The sequence below is a fragment of the Pan paniscus genome, chromosome 5 (genome assembly GCF_029289425.2).
Source record: "Pan paniscus chromosome 5, NHGRI_mPanPan1-v2.0_pri, whole genome shotgun sequence".
In the NCBI taxonomy this organism is placed as follows: Eukaryota; Metazoa; Chordata; class Mammalia; order Primates; family Hominidae; genus Pan; species Pan paniscus.
Window position 1 is genome coordinate 82,990,440 of NC_073254.2, and position 21,452 is coordinate 83,011,891.

At 33.8% G+C, this 21,452-nt stretch overlaps 1 protein-coding gene across 1 annotated transcript in view; it reads left to right on the forward strand.

Annotated features, from left to right (window-relative positions):
* LOC129398099 (protein eyes shut homolog) overlaps positions 1-21,452 on the forward strand; it is a 222,918-nt gene that overhangs the window by 153,455 nt on the left and 48,011 nt on the right. Inside the window, exons 3-4 of the mRNA XM_055114411.2 lie at positions 3,568-3,758; positions 6,650-6,741. Coding sequence (XP_054970386.2) covers positions 3,568-3,758; positions 6,650-6,741 — 283 coding nt within the window. The remainder of the gene's footprint in view (positions 1-3,567; positions 3,759-6,649; positions 6,742-21,452) is intronic.

Consider the following 21,452-nt stretch of genomic DNA (forward strand, 5'->3'; position numbering starts at 1 on the left):
GGGCTCCCACCCAACATTTCCCTTCTGCACTGCCCTGACAGAAGTTCTCCATGAGGACATTGCCCCTATAGCAAACTCCTGCCTGGGCATCCAGATGTTTCCATATATCTTCTGAAATCTAGGCAGAGGTTCCCAAATCTCAATTCTTGACTTCTGTGCACCCGCAGGCTCAACACCACATGGAAGCTTCCAAGGCTTGGGGCTTCCACCCTCTGAAGCAATGGCTCAAGCTATACCTTGGCCCCTTTTAGTCATGGCTGGAACAGCTGGAAAATAGGACATCAAATCCCTAGACTGCACACAGCGGAAATACCCTTAGCCTGGCCCACAAAATCACATTTTCCTTCTAGGTCTCCAGGCCTGTAATGAGAGGGGCTGCCATGAAGACCTCTGACATGCCTTGGAGATATTTTCCCCATTATCTTGGGGGATTAACATTTGGCTTCTCATTACTTATGCAAATATCAGCAGCAGGCTTTAATTTCTCCTCAGAAAATGGGATTTTCTTTTCTATCGCATTGTCAGGGTGCAAATTTTCTGAACTTTTATGCTCTGCTTCACTTATAAAACTGAATGCCTTTAACAGCACCCAAGTCACCTCTTGAATGTTTTGCTGCTTAGAAATTTTTTCTGCCAGATATCCTAAATCATGTTCCTCAAGTGCAAAGTTCTACAATTCTCTGGGGCAGGGGCAGAATACCTCCAGTCTCTTTTCTAAAACATAACAAGGGTCACCTTTGCTCCATTTCCCAACAAGTTCCTCATCTCTGTCTTAGACCACCTTAGCCTGGATTTCATTGTCCATATCATTATCAGCATTTTGGTCAAAGCCATTCAACAAGCCTCTAGGGAATTCCAAACTTTCCCGCATTTTCCTGTCTTCTTCTGAGCCCTCCAAACTCTTCCAACCTCTGCCTGTTGCCCAGTTCCAAAGTCAATTCCACATTTTCAGGTATCTTTTCAGCAGTGCCCACTCTACTGGTACCAATTTACTTCATTAATCTGTTTTCATGCTGCTGATAAAAACATACCTGAGACTGGGTGATTTGCAAAAGAAAGAGGTTTATTGGACTTACAGTTCCACATGGCTGGAGAGGCCTCATAATCATGGTGGAAGGCAAGGAGGAGCAAGTCACCTCTTACATGGATGGCAGCAGGCAGAGATAGCTTGTGCAGGGCAACTCTTGTTTTTAAAATCATCAGATCTCATGAGACCCATTCCCTATTGCAAGAACAGCACGGGAAAAACATTCAGTCATATCCCACTGGGTCCCTCCCACAACACATGGGAACTGTGGGAGCTACAAAATGAGATTTGGGTGGGGACACAGAGCCAAACCATATCAATGATGTTTGATCTTAACTGGTCCACTTTTGCTCTGACTGGACCACTTCCACCTCTTGATAGCCATTCCTTTGATTGTGCTTTGTGTTCAATATCATACTAGTGGAGCCATGTTTCATCTCCTGTTACAACTCTTCAAAGATATACTTCAAGATCTTGTTCTTGTTTGTTTAAAATTGCAATTGAAAGCTCTGTTTTGTCTACAGCTGATCTGGGCACAACAGTTTTGACATCCCCTGAGTGGAAAGTTTGCTCAACTTTAATTTTTCATTCAGAGTTGTGTAACCTGAACCAGTTGAGATGTCAATAGTGTTGGCTATTGTTTTTATTGTTAATTATTGGTCCTCTTCAGTTAGGACATGAATATGATTAATTTTTCCCTTGAAAATTGATATGGATGGTCAGTCACTAAGGACTTCATCTTCAACGTAGTCTTGTCCCTTCTTAAAACAAGTTTTTCACTTGTAAACTGTGAATTTCTTTGGGGCATTGTCCACATAATTTCTTTGTAAAGCATCAATGATTTTACCATTCTTTCACCCAAGCGTCATCGTAAATTTGGTATTTGTTCTTGCTTCAATTTTAGCAGAATTCATGTTCCGATAGGGGCTGTTTTCAAACAGATGTCTTATCCTTCTTAGTAACTCAAATATATTCTGTTCAGACATGTCATGATGAGTGAAATTCATCCATAGTTTTTAAATAATACATATTTTATGTGAACTTTTTGAAGACCCCCGTATGTAATTTTTTTTAATTTCATCAATATTGGGTATATTCTTGTTGTAATGTTTGTTTTTGAAACATTTTATGCTCTTTCACAATTTGAATTTTAAATCAAACTGATACATGACTTTATTCTCAATTTGTTAAAATAAATGCCTGAAATCTTTAAAACAATTTCTTGTTGTTTGAAATGTTATTGTATTATGCTTTTAACATCACCATTGAAACGCTACATGGGGAAAAAAAAATACGTCCCTATCATTTAACAACTGAAAAAATTAGAATGTCAAAATTGAAAGGACATTGTTATTTTTTCAGTCATTAACTTGTCCTTCACTAATGAAGTCAGTCCTTGATTAAACACACACACAAACACACACACATATACTCATGCTTTTATGTCTATAAAGTGCAAATGCTTCCTGGCACTATTTTGAACCTCCTTATTTCCAGTGAAAAAAATTAATTTGGGGCTTGCTGGTTATTTCTTTAGAAATTGTTACAAGTTTGAAAATGTAGCAAAATGAGTAATTCTAAAGCATCATTAAAAATTCCAAATAAAGACAGCACACATAGGATATAAAATTTCTTGAAGTTTTAAAGTACAGATTCGAAAATGAATATTATCCTGTGATAGACAGCAAACTAAAACTCACATGGTTTTATAAATAATATTTTCTAGTAGTTATAAATAATACATAATTCGAAAGTTTTAAAAGAGAAAGAAAGCTTGTGTTGGGGACGTCATGAAAATAACAAAAGAAGAAAGGAACTGGAAGAAAGGCGATATTCAAATCCATTGTTTCAGGAATCATTAGCCAAGAACAATCAATCCAGTATTTATCAAGCAAAAAAAATGATTTAATAATAATATAAAGTAGTTAACAACTTATTCAAAAATAAGCTAACTTGGTTTTATTAATCACATATTTATAAATTTAAGAAATTTAACTGTGGAGTATTTTGCTCAAAGTGTCTTCATTTTTTTCTGAAAATCTACAGCTAATTAGAATATCATTCAGAAGGTGAGAGTTGTTAAGAAACTCATATAATTTAGTGTTAATACAAAAGGTTAACAATTTCTATGCCTCTCAATAATCTCTAGCATTCCCTCCCAAACCTCCCAAATTAAATTATTAACAATATTAATCATAATTTGTATCAATATCTTATATAAAGAAGAAATAAGTACATATTTAGAAAATGTGCCCTTTTCTGTTAACCTGTAACATAAAATCTAAGTAAAAGCAGTGTTGAAGAGTAATCATCTTGATTTCCTTGCCTTACAATGAGATTTTATCATGAAGCCATCAAATACAAAGAAATCATGACAAAACTGCTATGACTATTCCAAAGGAAAGAAGTGCCTGGGCTTGAAAGAGGCAGGAAAGAGACGTATGAGCCATTAGAGAAAACATGTGCTATGTTAATAATGTGAAACCTAGGTATTGAATATTTATTTCAACCTAAATTGTATTTTCTTTCTGACTCCACAGATTTCAGTTGTGTTCGTTATTATGGAGATTCTTATCTAGAATTTCAGAATGTGGCTTTAAATCCACAAAATAACATCTCCCTAGAATTTCAGACCTTCAGCTCCTATGGACTTCTGCTGTATGTCAAGCAAGACTCAAATTTAGTAGATGGATTTTTTATTCAATTGTTTATTGAAAATGGTACTTTAAAGGTAAGTTATTCAGTTCATTTAATTTTTAAAAAATTACAAAGTTGTTCTAATTATGTGCTTCATTGGTTATTTTCAAAATAAAATTTAAACTTAACTCTATATATTATACTCACCACCAGGATGTCTCTTCTTCTACTTTTATAATTTCTTTCTACGTATATATGAACCAACAACAACCAAGTATTTTTAAGCAAAAAAAACTGATTTAATAATAATATAAAGTGGTTAACAACTTATTCAAAAAATAAGCTAACTGGATTTCATTAATCACATATTTATAAATTTAAAAAATATAATTGTCAGAGTATTTTGCTCAAAAGGTCTCTATTTTTTCTGGAAAATACACCTAATTAGAATATCATTCAGAAGGCAAGAGAGTGTTGTTAAGAAGCTCATATACTATACAGAGAAAAATTTACATTCATACTGATAGATCAGTTTATATATATTTAGATATTAATATTTCAAATGGTACATGATTTGAATTAACATTCATTGTCTTTTTTTCTCCTTATTTTCAACTTTTCTTCTACTTCTTTATTGACCAGTTTCCCAATTTCTTAATTTCTCAATGATAATAATTGTTACCATTTTTATAACCTTAAGGGCAGGTAGAGTCTGGGAAACCCTAGGGAATCCCAAGATATTTTTAGAGGATCCTCAAGAGAAAACCTGTTTTTGTAAGTTTTCTGTAGGCAAGGGGTGTTATTTGCCTTATTCACTTTTACTCTCATAAGTGTATAGTAGAGTTTTCCAGAGGCTACATGACATGCAATTATATCCTTGCTCTAATCGCTAATGTATCATTTTATTATGTATTATTGTATTTTAAAAATATGTGTTGTAATTTTTAGCAATGTAAATATTGATAGACACAACTGAGTTAACAAAAACTCCTTGGGGTTCTCAATAAATGTTAAGAATGCAAAGAGACTGTGAGATCAAAAAGTTTGAGATTGCTGACTTTGCACTTGGTAAGTGTTATAAGAACCTTTCAAAAGTCCAAGGTTATGCAGCTAATAACATTTTGAAACCAACTTCATTTGAAAGTGCATGCTCTTTTCCCAACATCATTCTACCTTAACAAATTTTCTCATATCCCTGCTCTGAATACCTGGTTTAGGGAACTCATCCCAATCATCATTGCAATAACTCAGCACAATAAGGTAATTAACTTATATAATTCTAATATATGAAACATAATAACAGCATTTGGGCTACCATTTCTTTTATGATGTGATTTAAGTGTACATGTTGTGAATTTCCATGAAAGGATGAGTTATACCTTATTATTTAAATAGGCAAATTCCCTTAGTTTGATTTTCTTTGAATGCTCATGTTTCTGAAGTAATATAATATGTATACATATAGCACCATGGCACTCCAGCCTGGGAGATAGAGCCAAAAAAAAAAAGGAAAAAAAAGCTAGCCTTCATAGCCTTCATATATAATTATGTCCCAGGTATAATTCTGTGTGTTCTACTTTGATTGACTTATTTGCCCATTTATAATATTTACTTCACAATATTCATTCATTTACCAATTTAAATCACACAAAAATTTGTATTACCCCATTTTACAAGTGAGTAGATTTTAGCACAAAGCACATGTGAAGTCTCAAAACTTCCAAGTAACAGAGCTGGGATTTGAACTCTGATCATCTAGCTGAAATGTAAATGATCTTAAATTTTCTTAAGATGGAGATTGACAAATTATTACAATTAAGTAAATAATAGTAATTATTGTAGACTTGTAAGTATATATCCTTTCTTTTTCATAAAACAAAAGGGAAAGAAATTCTATACCTCTATTCACTAGTTAGTTTTATGGTTCCTAAATATCTTCGTTTAACCTATTGTGAATTAATTTTTTTCCCATTTGATAGGGAAAGTAGTGGCTATCCATTAGTCTTAATAATACATTATTTCATAAAATATTTTCACCTACAATCCTACAAGTCTCCAATAATTCCTCCTAATGCTTCTTATTGGAGTTTTTAAAGTCAACTGACAATAAATAATCTTATAAAGGAAAGGAGTCTTTTACAATGGCCAAATATCATAAAAAGTTAAAATATATAGCATTATCTTTATCTTTGGACTATATGTGAGAGGATTTGGGTATATCAACTTAAATACAGCTAGGGGCACAAGTTATGAAACACAATGCAAGTGAGTTTCTTAACACATGTGGGTTATAGATCACTTTTAGATACAATAAAAATATTAAAGCCCCTCTCTGGGAAAGAATAGACACAATATAATCCATATACATGTAGGCACATGCTTGCTAAGAAGCTTAATAAGCCACTATAGCACATCCATGTATTTCCTGGGGATACTTGGTTAATCATACCTGATATAGACATGATTTTTCCTCTCTAGATCATAACTTAGTTGCCATTAGCAGTAATTCTACAAATGAACCCAGACACCCTGACATCTCAAAAAACTTGGAATGAATGGTCAGTTTTCACAATCTTGAAGTTTGCCTTCCTGTGACATTAATATTGCCCTCTAGATTTTATTAACCATTCTTTGCCTTGCTCAATTGCTGTTATGTAAGGAAAATTCCTAAAATACTTGCTTTCTGCTAGTAGAGGATGTTGCTTTTCTCAACCATGTTCCTCAGAATACTGGAAAAGAATCTAGACATGTATGTGTACACATGTATGCATGTGTATTTATATCTATATAATACTCATATATTTGTATGTATTAAATCTAGGACATATCAGTTGTAAACCTTCAGTTATCACTTCTCTTTAAGTTTCAAACTTCATGTCTCTCCAAAGTGATGTAAAATATATTGATAAATTATAAAGTCCAGTGCAAATATACGGTATTAATTTCATGCTGAAAAACTGAGGACAAACTTTTTTCCCCCAACAGTACCACTTTTACTGTCCTGGTGAAGCAAAATTTAAAAGCATTAATACTACTGTTAGAGTGGACAACGGGCAAAAGTATACACTGCTTATCAGGTAAGATAATTATTTCTTTTCCACTTAATCTCATTAAGTAGCAAGGGCTATTCTTCATAATATTGTCCTTGTCATTTCAAAATTGAGGTTATACTGATTAGTATTAACATGTGCATGTGTATGAATTAATGTTTGTCAAGCTTTTCTATATATTCTAAAAAATGTACTGAGAAAAGAATATTATAGGGATTACATTATCAATGAACTCTCAGAAGGAGATTTACAAAAGATCCATAAAAGCCTCATATTTTTCTCATATGGCTGTTGTAACAAATCAACTAAACTGGTAATTTCTTTTGATGAACAAAGTAAATTATATTCAGTGTAGAAAATGTGGCACTTCCAGAAAAGCATAAAGAAGGAAATTAAAATGGCCCACCACAATCCAGATTGAGTAATTAAGATATATTATTAATATTTTCAAAAGCTATGTTTGAAGGTGACCCTATCCCCAAATGCTCATGAACATCTGAAATAAATCAGTTTGCCAATCTAAGTAAACTTTTCCTCTTTCTCATTTGATTTTTAGTAAATTTTAATTTTTAATATAGATGTAATGCTTTTTTGTTATCTGCCTTACCTCCCTCCACCTTTTTTATTTCTTCGAGTGATGCTGAAAACACATACCACAGCCATAAGCTGGTATGTAGATTAAATTATTTTCTGGCAATAGATTATTTAGTAAAAGGAAACGTCTGTTTAAAGCCAATAAAAAGGGGAAAAAAAAAGAAGAAGAAGAAGAAGTCCTAAACAGAGACTGGGAAAAAAGTTAAATGAGAGGTTTTAAGGAAGTTCTATCTTCCTTAGGCCAGAACTACCCAAATTCTGTTATCTAGAATACAGATTCTTACAAATGATTGACCAAAAAATAATGTATCATCAAATAAATTGAGGAAAGCCTACATCACATCTACTTCCCACCCAGAATACTCAAAATGAACATGAACATTTTAAGAACTCTGAGATGCTATTTAATAAATCATATTTTTTTCTTTTTTTTCTTAATGCTTAGTGTCACTATACTTAAAAGTGCCAGGACACAGACACACATTTAATATCTTTCTTCATCATTTTAATCTCCTAAATAACAAATGCTGGGGGCAGTACACTTTGGAAAATGCCATCTCAGTCGAGGTAATAATTTCCCTGGGCAGGGATGACCATCATCTGTAGGGAAGCAAGTGCATGAGCCTTGGGTGGCAGTAAGAATCAAATCATGAAGGACATAGATGGGCTCCTGAATAAAGCAAAATGACAGATTGGTATCATGAAGAGACAGAGGGAAAACCCACAGAAGCTGTTCCGGCCTCAGGCATGGTTGAAAAAGAGTAAAAAAATACATTTTTAAAAAATCATAATTATAGTTTCTTCAACAGGAATTTATATCAAGTACTAATTGTATTACATATATGAATGTATTCCTATAAACAATTATAATTATCTACACTTTTCAGATGCAAAACTGAGAGACAGGGAGATTAAGTACAGATAATGACATAACTAGAAAATGACACAATCTCAAGGCTGCTTTCACTCCAAAATCTGTAAGTGTGAAGCTACAGGCCCCATGAACCATGCTAGAGAAATGTAATATGAATTGAATTCCTGTTTTCCCCCACCAGGAAAGAACTGCTGTATGTTCAAGATCAGGTAAAGATAAGAGTTATAAATGATGTGTCCAGTAAAAATACTAGCAGAAGAAACAACAATATTAATTAACACACACTAAACAATTAACATGTACCATATGCTTTACACACACATAACTACATCTAATCATCATAAAACTTATAATGCCTATTTTACTAGGATGCTGGGCTGCCATAACAAAGTGGCAGACAAGGTGGCTCAAACAACAGAAATTAATTTTCTCACTATTCTACAGGCAATTTAATCTCACAATTGCAATTTAGTCTCACAATTCTGAGATCAAAATGACAACAGGTTTGATTTCTTCTGAGGTCTCCTTTTGCTTGTAGATGGCTGTATTCTCTCTGTGTCTTCATATCATCTCCCCTTTGTATGTGTCTATCTCCTAATTTCCTCTTGTAATAAGATCACCAGACACATTGGATTAAAGCCTACCCTAATGACCTCATTTTAGCTTATTACTTCTTTGAAGACCCTGTTTCCAAATATAGTCACATTCTCAGGTACTGATGGCTAGGGCATCAACATATGAATTTTGAGTGAAACACAATTCAGCCCATAGCAGTCATTTTGCATATTTGAAAGCTGAGACTCATAGAAGCTGGACAACTTTCTCTATCACATTGCTAGTCAGTAAGGGAGCAAGATTAGAACCCAGATCTCCTGCCCCTTGACCTGATCATTGTTTCTACTAAACATGGACAGTCTGTATTTTTAAAGTAACAAAACACTAGTCTTCTTTAAAAGAAACATTAGATGTTCAAGATTTTTTAAATCCCAAGAATACATATTTTTCACTATCCTTATTACAAAATGTCACTTTTAAGAATACTTAACCAAAAAATCACTTTCTTTTATGTTATATGACTATAATTTTGTTTCAATTTACATACACCATTGCTTCTTATTTTTATCAAAAATTAGTTGATATCCTGTCTATATCTGATCTAAATAATCTAAACTCAGAAATATTTCTTCTCAGGTTTTTGGTTTGTTTGAAGTAATAAAAAATTTATAGAAATATATTTTGTCCATGATTATCATCTATAAAGTACAAAAGTGAAGCTCCATTAATTTTATTTTTCAGTATCTTTAAAATATAGTCCTGGGGAAAAAAAGTCAAAAACACAAATTATGAGTTGAACACAATTCATCAATGTTGCAGCTAAAATTTTTTGACCATTTACATATTCTTCTAAGTAAAAGTAAATGGTGTGCACACAATTCACCCCCAGTTTTACCCTCTTTTATTTTGTTATTGTTGAAATATGGCTTTCTTCTTGAATATGAATATAGGAGAAAGATCTTGCCTTACGTACTCTTATAGAACTGGGAAGAAAAAGGACAGCAAAATTGTGCTAGGCCCATGATGATCTATCTCAGAAAAAGCGAAACAAATATGCTCTATGAAAAAGTAACCTGGCTCATTATTTTTGAGAACAAGGAAAGACAAGCTGTTCTGCAGAGCAGGATGGCCGTTGTGAAAAAGAAATGTGTGATTGCTTAAAATAACAAAAGCGGGAAGGAAAATATGGAGTGCTTAAAATCAGGTGAAATACAGTTTGGCATAATAAAGATACTAAAATCACACATACTAAAAATTATTTTAGTGAGAAATTAACTATAGCTGGTGCTCATATTTTAATGAAAGGGACAGTCAAAATGGGACAAAGCAGTAAAGTTAGAAGGCAGAAAAATAGCATAGAGTATGTCATGAAGCAAAATGCAAATGGGTGAGCATTTGTCACTCCACTGTTGAACACCACCAGGTAGAACATTAAGGTAGAAGGTGCTGCTGAGAAGCTGAAGATAGTGGCACATGTATTTTCTGTAAAGCACAAATATGAGAGTCTGATGTTATAGTTTATTCATGTCTGTTGGTATAGTTATAATTATGCATGTGTATTGTATTAAGTTATTAATATACTATATACTACTTATAATCATTGCATATATTACACTATAATATATATTACATTATAATTATATACTAAAATATAATTATATTAACATAATAATTGAGTTTGCCTTTAATAACAAGTGTATTATGGGCCTTTTTCCATTTAAAGTCACCGCTTAAATTCTACCTTGTCCTTGAAGAAGGGTAGAATTTGGGATTAAAAGAGAGTTAAGTTAGGCTTTTCTGACCTCCTAAACTATGGGATTTTAGATTTTTCTAAGTATCTACCAATTAAAAATACTGCCATTAATTTTAAAAAATTACTTTATTTCTTGTCTTAGATTTAAGACAACAATGTCCTAATTTGAGTCAATATCTTAATTTGTAAGTAATTCACAAACACTCTGTCAGTTCTAAAACTGTCTCCTGGAGAAGTTATTGGTTTGGCCCTTTGGCAGCAGGTGGTTCCTATTCTACAAACTCTGCAAAGCCAAATAACCTAGAACAAATGAGAACATCTTTAATTATCCTTGAGACAATAATTTACCAGCTATGTTTATGTACAGTCATCCACATGCATTGGATACAATAAATCATTGCATTAGACATGCAATAAATTACAAAGCATTTTGAAAAAGGGCATATGATTTATATAAACAGTAAATGACATGACACTTTAGAAGACTGACATGTACCAATGAAATCCACACACTGGCAGATATTTTCTCAAGTGATATAGAACCAGATACAAAGCCTGAATGTCATTATATTAATTTGTTAGATGATAATAGGAGAAGGGTGTTCCTTAATTAAGTACTGGTATCAAAAGAAGAGAGGAAGGTAATAATTTGAGATCATTTAGGTAGGAAGGAATGATAATCGGGTATGAAAATGCAGTGGTAGTCAGGTTGTATAGGTCATCAAATGCCACAGTAAGAACTGTGAACTACATCGTATGCAATAGAGTCTTACTGGAGGATATTTAAGTAAGAGATCAGATAAATAATCAAAGGAGTACTCACTGTCCTTAATAGGGTAGGCTAATCTACAGTACCCAATAGACTCTCAATGTCTGGGCTTCCCCAGATCCGCTCTACAGCTCATTTCCCATTTCTTTCTGCGCTGGTCCTCTGAGATTTACTTGTGTGGATTAAATTAGTGGGCTCTTTTATGGATTAAATTGGGTTTTCACAAAATTTATGCATTGAAGTGTTAACCCTCAGCAGCTCAGAATGTGTGCTTATTTAGCTACAGAGTCATTACAGAGGTAATCACATTAAAATGAATTCATCAGGGTGGGCCTTAACAAAATATAATTGGTGTTTTTATAAAAAGAGAAAATTTGGGCATAGAGAGAGACCCATACAGAAGATAGACACCATGAAAACAGAAGACAGCCACCTTCAAGCCAAGGAGAAAGGTCTAGAACAGATTCTTTCTTCATATCAAAAAAATAGGGAGGCAGGAGGGTAAAGCCTGAATGTGTATTCCTTTGACCTTGTGTTGTGTCCCATGGGTTGGTTCTCTCCCTAAAGTCAAAGTCTTTGCTCCTGGCAAATGGCCCTCTACTCTGTTCTGATAACTCCTCTTTTCCTCTAGTCTTTAGATGTAGAGATAGTGTCAGAGTAACTATGTTGTGGTCCTGGCATTCTGTACAATCCTTTGTGGCTTTTCTACTCTCTGACCACATCTTTGTGAAAAGTTCCTTTATTTTACCTTACTCAAATTATATAGTTGAAGTGTTCCATGTATATTCTGCTGAGAAAATGAATTCTCCACCAGTCAGCATGGTGAAGGACTGGTGAAAGGTTTAATGGGGCAGGACTAGAAGTGGCAAATCCCACCCCTTTCTGCATTCTGTTGGCTAGAGATTAGTCACATGGAGACACTTCATGACAAGGGAAGCTGGAAAAGGTTTTCTAGCTTTGCACCCACGAGGAAGAGTACATCAGCTAAAACAATGTGGAATAAACAAGATGAGAATTATTTCTATAAGGGAAAATATAACTGTCTACCTTTAGGATAAAAACAAAAAATCAGTAAACACAATTTATAACACTTAGTAGTTGAATTTGAACCAAAGTGCTCATATTTCTTTTAATCTTGGTTTTTAGTGGTTTATTGCATTGCTTACAAAATATGTACTGATATATACGCTATTTATCTATTAAATAATTATAACTTCATCAAAATGCATAGCATGTCAGATTACATGTTTTAAATAATTGCTTCTTTCTACTATCTATTAAACTACTCCAGGATTCACCCAGTGTACTGGCGCATAATGCCTAGGAATGAAAAACTGTTTCATCATCACATCATATACCTTCTTATGTGTTTGAGTGGTAGAAAATATTATAAAAATGCAGCAAATTGTGCATTCAAAACACAGAGCAGTCTGAAAGAAACCACAAATTTTAGTAACAATTGGAACAAAGACAATGGAAACATTATCACTAGAGTAAGCATCCAAGTTTTGCACTTCATTTGGAAGACATTAAGAATGAAACCAAGAACAGGACATGTGTCGATTAGAGCAGGAACACTTTGGCTCAGAGTGCTGGAAAATCAGTGAAGTGGAACCAAACAAACAAAAATTAGCTATTTAACCACTTTCCAAAAAATAAAAAATTTGTTTCTAATGAAATGTGTACATTATCCCATTAATCCTTTAATTAACCCCTGTCAGTAGTGTCAAGAAAAACATGACCATGGAATACTGATTTTACTTTAACTTGAACAAAATAAAAAATGAACAATTGATTTTCATTTTAAATGATAATTATTCATCCAAGGAATTGTTCCTGTGTCATAAACCTATTTTTCTCTTCCTTTCCAAGTGGTATATATTCCTTTAACACAAAAGATAGAGTAGGAGTGAAATTTCATCATTTAACGTGGGAAAAGAGGATCTTAAAATGTAACCTACATAGGCCAGTTAATTAGAATAGAAATTAACCATGTTTAAGTTTTTCTTTGAGACAGTGTCTCAAGAAAGAATCCTGCTCCATCACCCAGGCTGGAGTGCAGTGATGCTACCTTGGCTCACTGCAACATCCATCTCTGTGATTTAAGCGATTCTCCTTCCTCAGCCTCCCGAGTAGCTGGGATTACAGGTGCATGCCACCATGCCCAGCTAATTTTTGTATTTTTAGTAGAGATAGAGTTTCACCATGTTGGCCAGCCTGGTCTCGAACTCCTGACCTCAACTGATCCACCTGCCTTGGCCTCCCAAAGTTCTGGGATTACAGACAGGCCTGAGCCACTGCACCTGGCCTGTAATTTTTAATTCAATTTATTCCAGTGCTCTGATAAATTGGTTACCAATCACCTTTTAGGGGCTATTTTTAAACACAAAATAATTTAAAAAGTAGGACATTTCCCATCATTTTACTTGAAAACATATTACCTATTATAAAATTACTGAAATTAATCTAACAAAATATACTGCTATTATTAATACTGTTAGTCAAATCAGAGGAGCATAGAGTAATTTTGGTTTTACTTGATACATCCATTTAACATCAGAGTTTTGGGGTTTTTTTCTCTTGAAAAAGATATTTGTTATTATTCTATGGAAGTTCAGCTGAAATTATGTAGCTGATGTCAGTCTATAAGTCGTCTGGACCTCAAGAGTTTTGAGAATATTTTTGGTTGGATTTTGATCAAAAAGGGCAGATGTTACCAAAAGAAGCACATAGCAGCTGCATTTATGTGGAATTACTGGGAAGCTATTTTACCCAGGCATTTTATCATATATCTGGGATATAAAAATTCAAAGTATACACAAGTCAAAGGCCTGAGTCTTATTCTTTCAGCAAAAATAATTTCAAAATATATTTTGAAAGCACTTTTTAAAACAAGATAATAATATAGGCTAGAAATAGACAATATCATAAAGTATAATTGGCTTATTTCTGCCAAATGCATGCTTTTAGTAAGAACTGGATAATGGCAATTTAGTGACATTTACTGAGCCATACAAATGTATGCCCCTTAGACGCTCAACAACTTATGGAAACAAAGATTAGCATATCATAGTATAGGCTTCAACAGGTATCCACTGATTACTCGTGTCCTTTAATTTTACCTGAAATACGTCTTGTTTTTGATGATATTTTTTACTCTAACCTGATAAGAGAGGTTCTAGTATAAATGACCTACAGTTAAAATTTCTACTTAAATCTTTCTGCTGCATATGATTCACTTGACTCAGCTGTAATTCTAGCTTGCCTCATTTTTCTCTTATCTTTGCCAAGAGGTCAACTGTCTCCTATGCTAATACAAACATTTTGAAAACAAACTGAAAGTGGATAGTTTATAATTTTAGTATTTCATATAAGAAAACAGAGATGAAAAAATATCCTTGCTAAAAAATAAAACAAGGTTATATTAACCACATTTTTAGAAAACCTTCCTGTGAGATATTTCAGTGTAAATATAAAAATAAAGATTATGGTTATCTTATTAAGAGAAACTTGCAATATTGAAGGCAATTGTTGAATGATAAATTTTAATTCTCATTAACTTGTATTATGATCCAGTTGAGTGCATTTTGAAATGCTAGATACATAATACTTTGAATTTAAGTCTTTAAAATGTTTCTTGTAGATCACCACAGTGTAATTAGTTTACTGAATCAATAGATGTCAGAAAATTCAAAGGTTGAAAGTCAGTTGTGTTATGGGAGGTAAACTCACTTTTGAGAAACATTTAGAATAATCATTATTTCAGAAAATTAATACTTAATTCAAGTCATTTTACAAATACTATCAAATTCCTTTCAGTTTGAAAAGAACATATCCTACTTCATTAAGTGTTACTTAAGTTTTTTCTATTAATGAAAAGTTATTTTGTGAAAAGGAATTCTGAAGTATACATAATAGTTGCTTTCATGTGCTTTCTCATTCTATGTTCATTTAGATGACTTCAGAATCAAAAGTCAAGCCTATATTTGCTTCCTTCAGTTGTATATTATCAGGGTTACAATACCTAATATATTTTTGTTTACATCAAATCTTCTCAAAAAGGATACTCAAATATCTTTTTGTTATATGGCCTTTTTAAATATATAATGAGAGCATATTGAAGGTAGCAAGCTTCAAGTTAAATCAATACAACAATAGGAAAGTTAAGTTTCAAAGCATTCTAATTAGGAAGTATGGAACACTTCCAAAAGGGTCTTCACAGTTAATTGACTAGAGCCTACATGGAATAATGCAGTCTGTATATCATTTAGCTTATATACATCAGTCTCTCCCCAAGTTGACATTCTCTATAGTTGTTGGCTACCTGCTGCTTTGGTGTACTCTCTGTTATGACCTTGTAGGTTGCTTTAATTGTTAAAGCCTCATTGATCACTGCATGTCAATAAAAATGAATACATTAAGTCCATATCCACAGATTCTCTAGCAGAATACTTCTAGGAACCACTGAAATGTAAATTCCTAGATAATCCTGTCAGATGTATTTATTTTTTAAGGGAACTAACCATTAATGACTAATTATCATGCTAACTGCAATAAAACACAGTGCTAATGAAATTTGCCCAAATTTAAGCTAAAAGAAAAATTGATCTAGTTATTTTTCACTTGATAGACATAAAGCTGAGAAACAATGATCTAGTTTTTTTTTTAGAAAAGGCTTTGCAAGATTTTCATATCATTTGAAACAATGCAATAATATTATGCAAAATGGTTCTCATATATAATTGACTAAAAAATAACTAGAAATAGTGATTCTGTAATTACCAGAAACAGAATAATTCTTAAAAAGTCAGAGTTCGGCATAGCTGGAGACTTCCATTTGAAAACTGTGGATAATCATGGCATGATAAGTTGCTTATAGAAGAAGTTTAGAACAGAATGGTCACATATCTGAAGGACAGGGTTTAAGAGAAATAGTTTATCCCTCTTGCCACTGGGAGGACTTGACCCAATTCTGTCCAAAGCCAACCCCTTTGCCAACCGCTAGACTCCATCCTTTTTCACATTTTCAAGGACTTCTCTTCTTCAGGATCACCTTTATTTTCTTGTATTATCCATCTTTTTCTCTCTGCTGAACCATTTCCAAAAAAAAGAAAAAAAAGGCTTTAAAATTTCTCAGCTGCAACACAGCACCTCTCGAGATCTTATATTACTTTGATTCTGTTGCTCTTCAAAGTCAACATGTCAAAAGTTTGCCACACATGAGATTTTGATTTTGTTACTTGTTCTTTACTATTCAGTCCTATCCAATCTGGTATCCATGTTCCCACAACTGACACAGCTTTTGTTACTGTCACCTGTGAGTAGAGAATTTTATCATTCAAACTGATAAATATTTAAAAATAAAAAAGTGTTGTTAGTTATGACTCTGGGACAACATGTACAAACAGAAACTATTCTAAGCAGTGTGAGACAATGGTCACTCTATACGACCTTCATGTTGACAAAGCCAATTTTCTGTCTCCATTGTACTAAGCATTTTAGTGAATACACTCTATCTTCTTGAAGTAATTTTCTATGTCTGCTTCAAAAAGAGTAAGTTGTTGGTGTTTCTCCTATCTCGGTGACCAATTATTTTTTCTCTTTTTATGCCTGTTCCAGCATGGAACTTTCTTATGAATTCTAGACTCATCTATCTAAACACCTACCTAATATTTTCTCTTGTATGCCTCATCTGTATCTTAAATTTAACATATCCAAAATACAATTCCTGGTCTCCTACTCCTAACATCGCTTCTCTACTTTCCATTCCTTCCTTCCTTCCCCATTCACACATCCCTCCATGGCCTTTTCTGTCTCAGCAAATAACACTATTGTCTACCTATATAATGAAAGTCATTTTTTACTCATCAGTTCGCTCTTTATATTCAAGCCTTTTCAGAAAGTCCTTTTCAACATTTCGTCTTACATCTACTTATTTTTTCTCTGTCACCTCTGAAACCATTCTGGTCAAAGCTTCCTTTTTTTTTTTTTTTTTTTTTTTTCTGGGATGGAGTTTTACTCTTGTTGCCCAGGCTGGAGTGCAATGGCGTGATGTCAGCTAACTGCAACTTCCGACTCCCAGGTTCAAGCGATTCTCCTGCCTCAGCCTCTCAAGTAGCTGGGATTACAGGCAGACACCACCACACCCGGCTAATTTTGGATTTTTAGTAGAGACGCGGTTATGCCATGTGGGCCAGTCTGGTCTCAAACTCCCGACCTTGGGTGATCCTCCCGTTTTGGCCTCCCAAAGTGCTGGGATTACAGGCGTGAGCCACCACACCTGGCTGCTTCCATCATTTTTTTATTTGGGCTCTGGCAGTTCTCTCTTGCCTGCTTCTCAACATTGTAGCCACTATGGCCAGGGTGTTTTTAAAAAAAACATATTACGTCAAATCACTTCCCTGTTTGAAGGTTCTTCATTGGCTTACTTGTACTCTGAAAATAAAATCCAGACTTCTTGTCATTGCCAACAAGACCCTGCATGGTTGTGTTCCTGCCTGTGTTCCTCGACCTCACCCAATACCTGACTTCCTCCCTCTCACACGCTGCATTCACTTTGACATTCCATTACTTCTAGGACTCTCTGAAATGCTTTTTACCCCAGAGCCCTTAATCTCACTGCTTCTTCCAACTGGAATAATGTGTCGTTTTCAGTATTTTTCTCTTCTGTTCCCACATTGGTTCCGTGTGGCCTCCTCCTCCTTCTTCAAATTTTAGGTTAAAAGTCATCTCTAGAGGTAAATCCTCCTTAACTGTTCTGTCTAAAATTTTTCCTCTCAAGTTATCTGTTATAGCACCTACTTTCATTTTATATTTACTTGTTTTACTCATTGATTTTCTACATTCCTAACCAGACTGTAAGCTTCATGTGTTCAGGGATTTCTCTGTCTTCTTCCCGATTGAATACACACCTGGTACCTAGCGTGTAACTGGGGCATAACTTGTTGATTAATAAATAAATATTAAATAATGAATGAAAGGCAGGGATGAAACTTGATTTCAGATTCAACGGTGGGCAGGTGTTGGAGAGGAGAGAAAATTAGCACGGGAAGAAATGCAATCTTAGAGTGAGCCACATCTGTTGTCTTAAAAACACGCAGGGTTTGCAGTGAAATAAAGCAGATGCAGTTTGGTGCAGCCATAAAAATCAGCAGTTCTGTTTCAGTAGGGTCGCTAGGCTGTCTAACTACTTAGACTTAGTCACAAATATTTTTTTCTCCAGAGTTGCATGAAATTATTTGCATGCTCACAATAACCTGGGTAAAAATCTGGTACATCATAGGTATTGAATAAAATATTGATAATAAAATATCAGTGTTTTAAATGAGTCCTCCTCTCTCAAATATCTTAAAATATTTTCTGTTTTTAAACAGATGCCTATGAAGTTTACTGGATGTTTTATATTTGTGTGCATATTTTATGTAGGTCGTAAACTGTCAAAAATATGAAAACGGGGGTTGATTTAGCTGAGTTATCACTACTGTGGTTATTTTAAATAGATAAAATCATTAACTCAACTTTTGAGTCAAACTTTATATCATAATATTTTATAGTTGAAGAATATGTTATGTTAATTATTGAAGAACTTTCTCACTAAAATGGAAACTTAATTTTATTCAAATGGTTGAAAATTTTAGGATAGCATTTAAAAGGGAATGCAAAATGAAAGGTTAAGTGCTAAAATAAACATTTTCTTCCAAGAAATGTTAGCATTTAAAATAATCAAAAGTGATTGTGTTCATATTAAGTTTATATACAAGCAACTTAAGTAACGTGACCCATTCAGAATTATATAAAGCTTGCCATTGGTGATCTCATTGGCAACTCTAAAGAATTTTTTTTTCCCTCATGATGGAGTCTTGCTCTGTCGTCCAGGCTGGAGTGCAGTGGCATGATCTCGGCTCACTGCAACCTCTGCCTTCCCCGAGTTCAAGCAATTCTCCTGCCTCCGCCTCCTGAGTAGCTGGGATTACAGGCACACGCCACCACGCCTGGCTAATTTTTGTATTCTTAATAGAGTCAGGGTTTCACCATGTTAGCTAGGCTGGTCTGGAACTCTTGACCTTGTGATCCGCCTGCTTTGGCCAAGAATTTGGTTTCTTAACATACCTGTGAAAGGAAAGCGATTCCTCTGTTGGTATTATATCACCTCAAGAGGCATGACGATTCTATAATGTTAGGAAACACTACCTACTACATGTCTGTCAGTAATTAGAACTAATTAGAAACATTGTGTATATTTCAATTTGAATATACTAAACTTATAGTTAAAATGTTTAGCTGGCTGAATTTGAAATGGACATTGATTTTACAACTAGGAAATTAAATTGCTTAATGGTCTAGGTTTGATGGTTTCAAATTAATCTGTATAGCATGTGACATCTTACTTGAAATGAAAGTGGTTATACAATTGAATTGACTTCCTTTCCAATCAGTTTTCATATCAATAATTGTTAATCCATGAAGAGAAAATACTCTAAAATTAAAATCTGAGTACTTTGAGAGTGAAAACTTCGCTTATTCTTTTTTATATTCTCAAGATCTAACAAAATGCTTTGCAGAAAAATCAGTAAATCCTTACTGAGTGATTGATTGAATGAATGAATAAATGAATTAAATATTTACAAAACAGGCATTCAACATTTTCAAAACAAAATTATCTAAAAGAAAAACCAAAAAATAAAAAAGAAAGTATTTTATATGCCTATAGTCCTAATAGACATGTATTACATTTTAAAAGACACTTATAAAATGTTATCTATATAAAATGAACTATTTATTATGCACATTATTATTCTGAAGGAAAAATCTACACTACAAATTAAAGTAATGAATACTCTCAGATACACTTGTAAGGTGACAGGAATATTAAACCAAGTGGTAGCACAAGATTAACATAGACATTATGCTCATAATAATTAACCTCTCACTCCATCGTTCTAAGAACAATTAAGACCAAATGTATTAATAGGTTCTATTACACTAATGTGATAATAATAATCATGTGAAGATTACTTCTGAGACTCTTCTAATAAAAAAAGCAAAAGAGGATTCAAAGATAACACTAAGAAAATATTTTTGTACTCAACCTATTGAGGCTTCACAACAGAAAGTTCCATGTTTCCTCCCTGAGGCATCCCAGCCATTCCAATTGACCAAATACCATAAGCTTGTAAGGTACGAAGGTCCTCAGCAGATTTAAAATAGCAATATGACCTAACAACCCTTGTCCACCATTGCCTTATTTCTTGCTACAAAGTAGAACATACATGCTTATCCATATTCCAAGAGGGATAGGCCCTTGGTGTTTCTGTATCCCTTTCAGCACTGCACAGATGCCCCACACTTATTTGCCTAATGGAACGGGGCAATTGAGTGACTGTTCTCAAAACAAAGAAGGTAATATGTTTCGAGTAACATGAAGTCTTCCCTTCAATGGGCACCCTTTAAATGTCTTTATTAGGAAAAAAAAAAGTCTATCTGTCTGTCATCTATCTATCTATCTAGCTATCTATCTATCTATCTATCTATCTATCTATCATCTATCTATCTATCTATCATCTATCTATCTATCATCTATCTATCTATCTATCTATCTGTCAATCATCTAGATCAGCACTATTGACATTGGGGCTAGATAATTATTTGTTGTAAGGTGCTGTCCTTTGTATTGTAGGATGTTTAGCTGCAACTCTGGATTCTACCCCTTCCCTCAGTTGGGAGGAGCCAAAATCGTTCCAGTTGTTGTGAAATGTTTCTTGATGGGGAGGATGGAGAGGGCAAAAATCACAATCCCTGTTTGAGAACCACTGATCTACACACACACACACACACACACACACACACACACACACCCCAAACAAAAAAATGTGCTCTCTCTCTTCTTCCCTCCCTCCCTGAAATATTTGAAAACACTAATCAGCAGTTTCCAAGTTATTACAAAAGATTGGTAATTATTTTTATTTTTGTATCCTAGTTTTGAGAAAGAGAAAAAGAGCAAGCTCTTAATCTGTGCATTGTGATTTTTTAGAAGAGTAAATAGCATACTGATTGTGTTTAGCATTTAGGAAGTGGATTATCTTTAAATGATTCATGAGCCAAAGATAAATTGTTACTTGTCAGCCTGACCTTACTAGAAGAATGTATTTAATTAAAAAAAATTCCCTAGATATGAAAGACAAAATTAACATTTA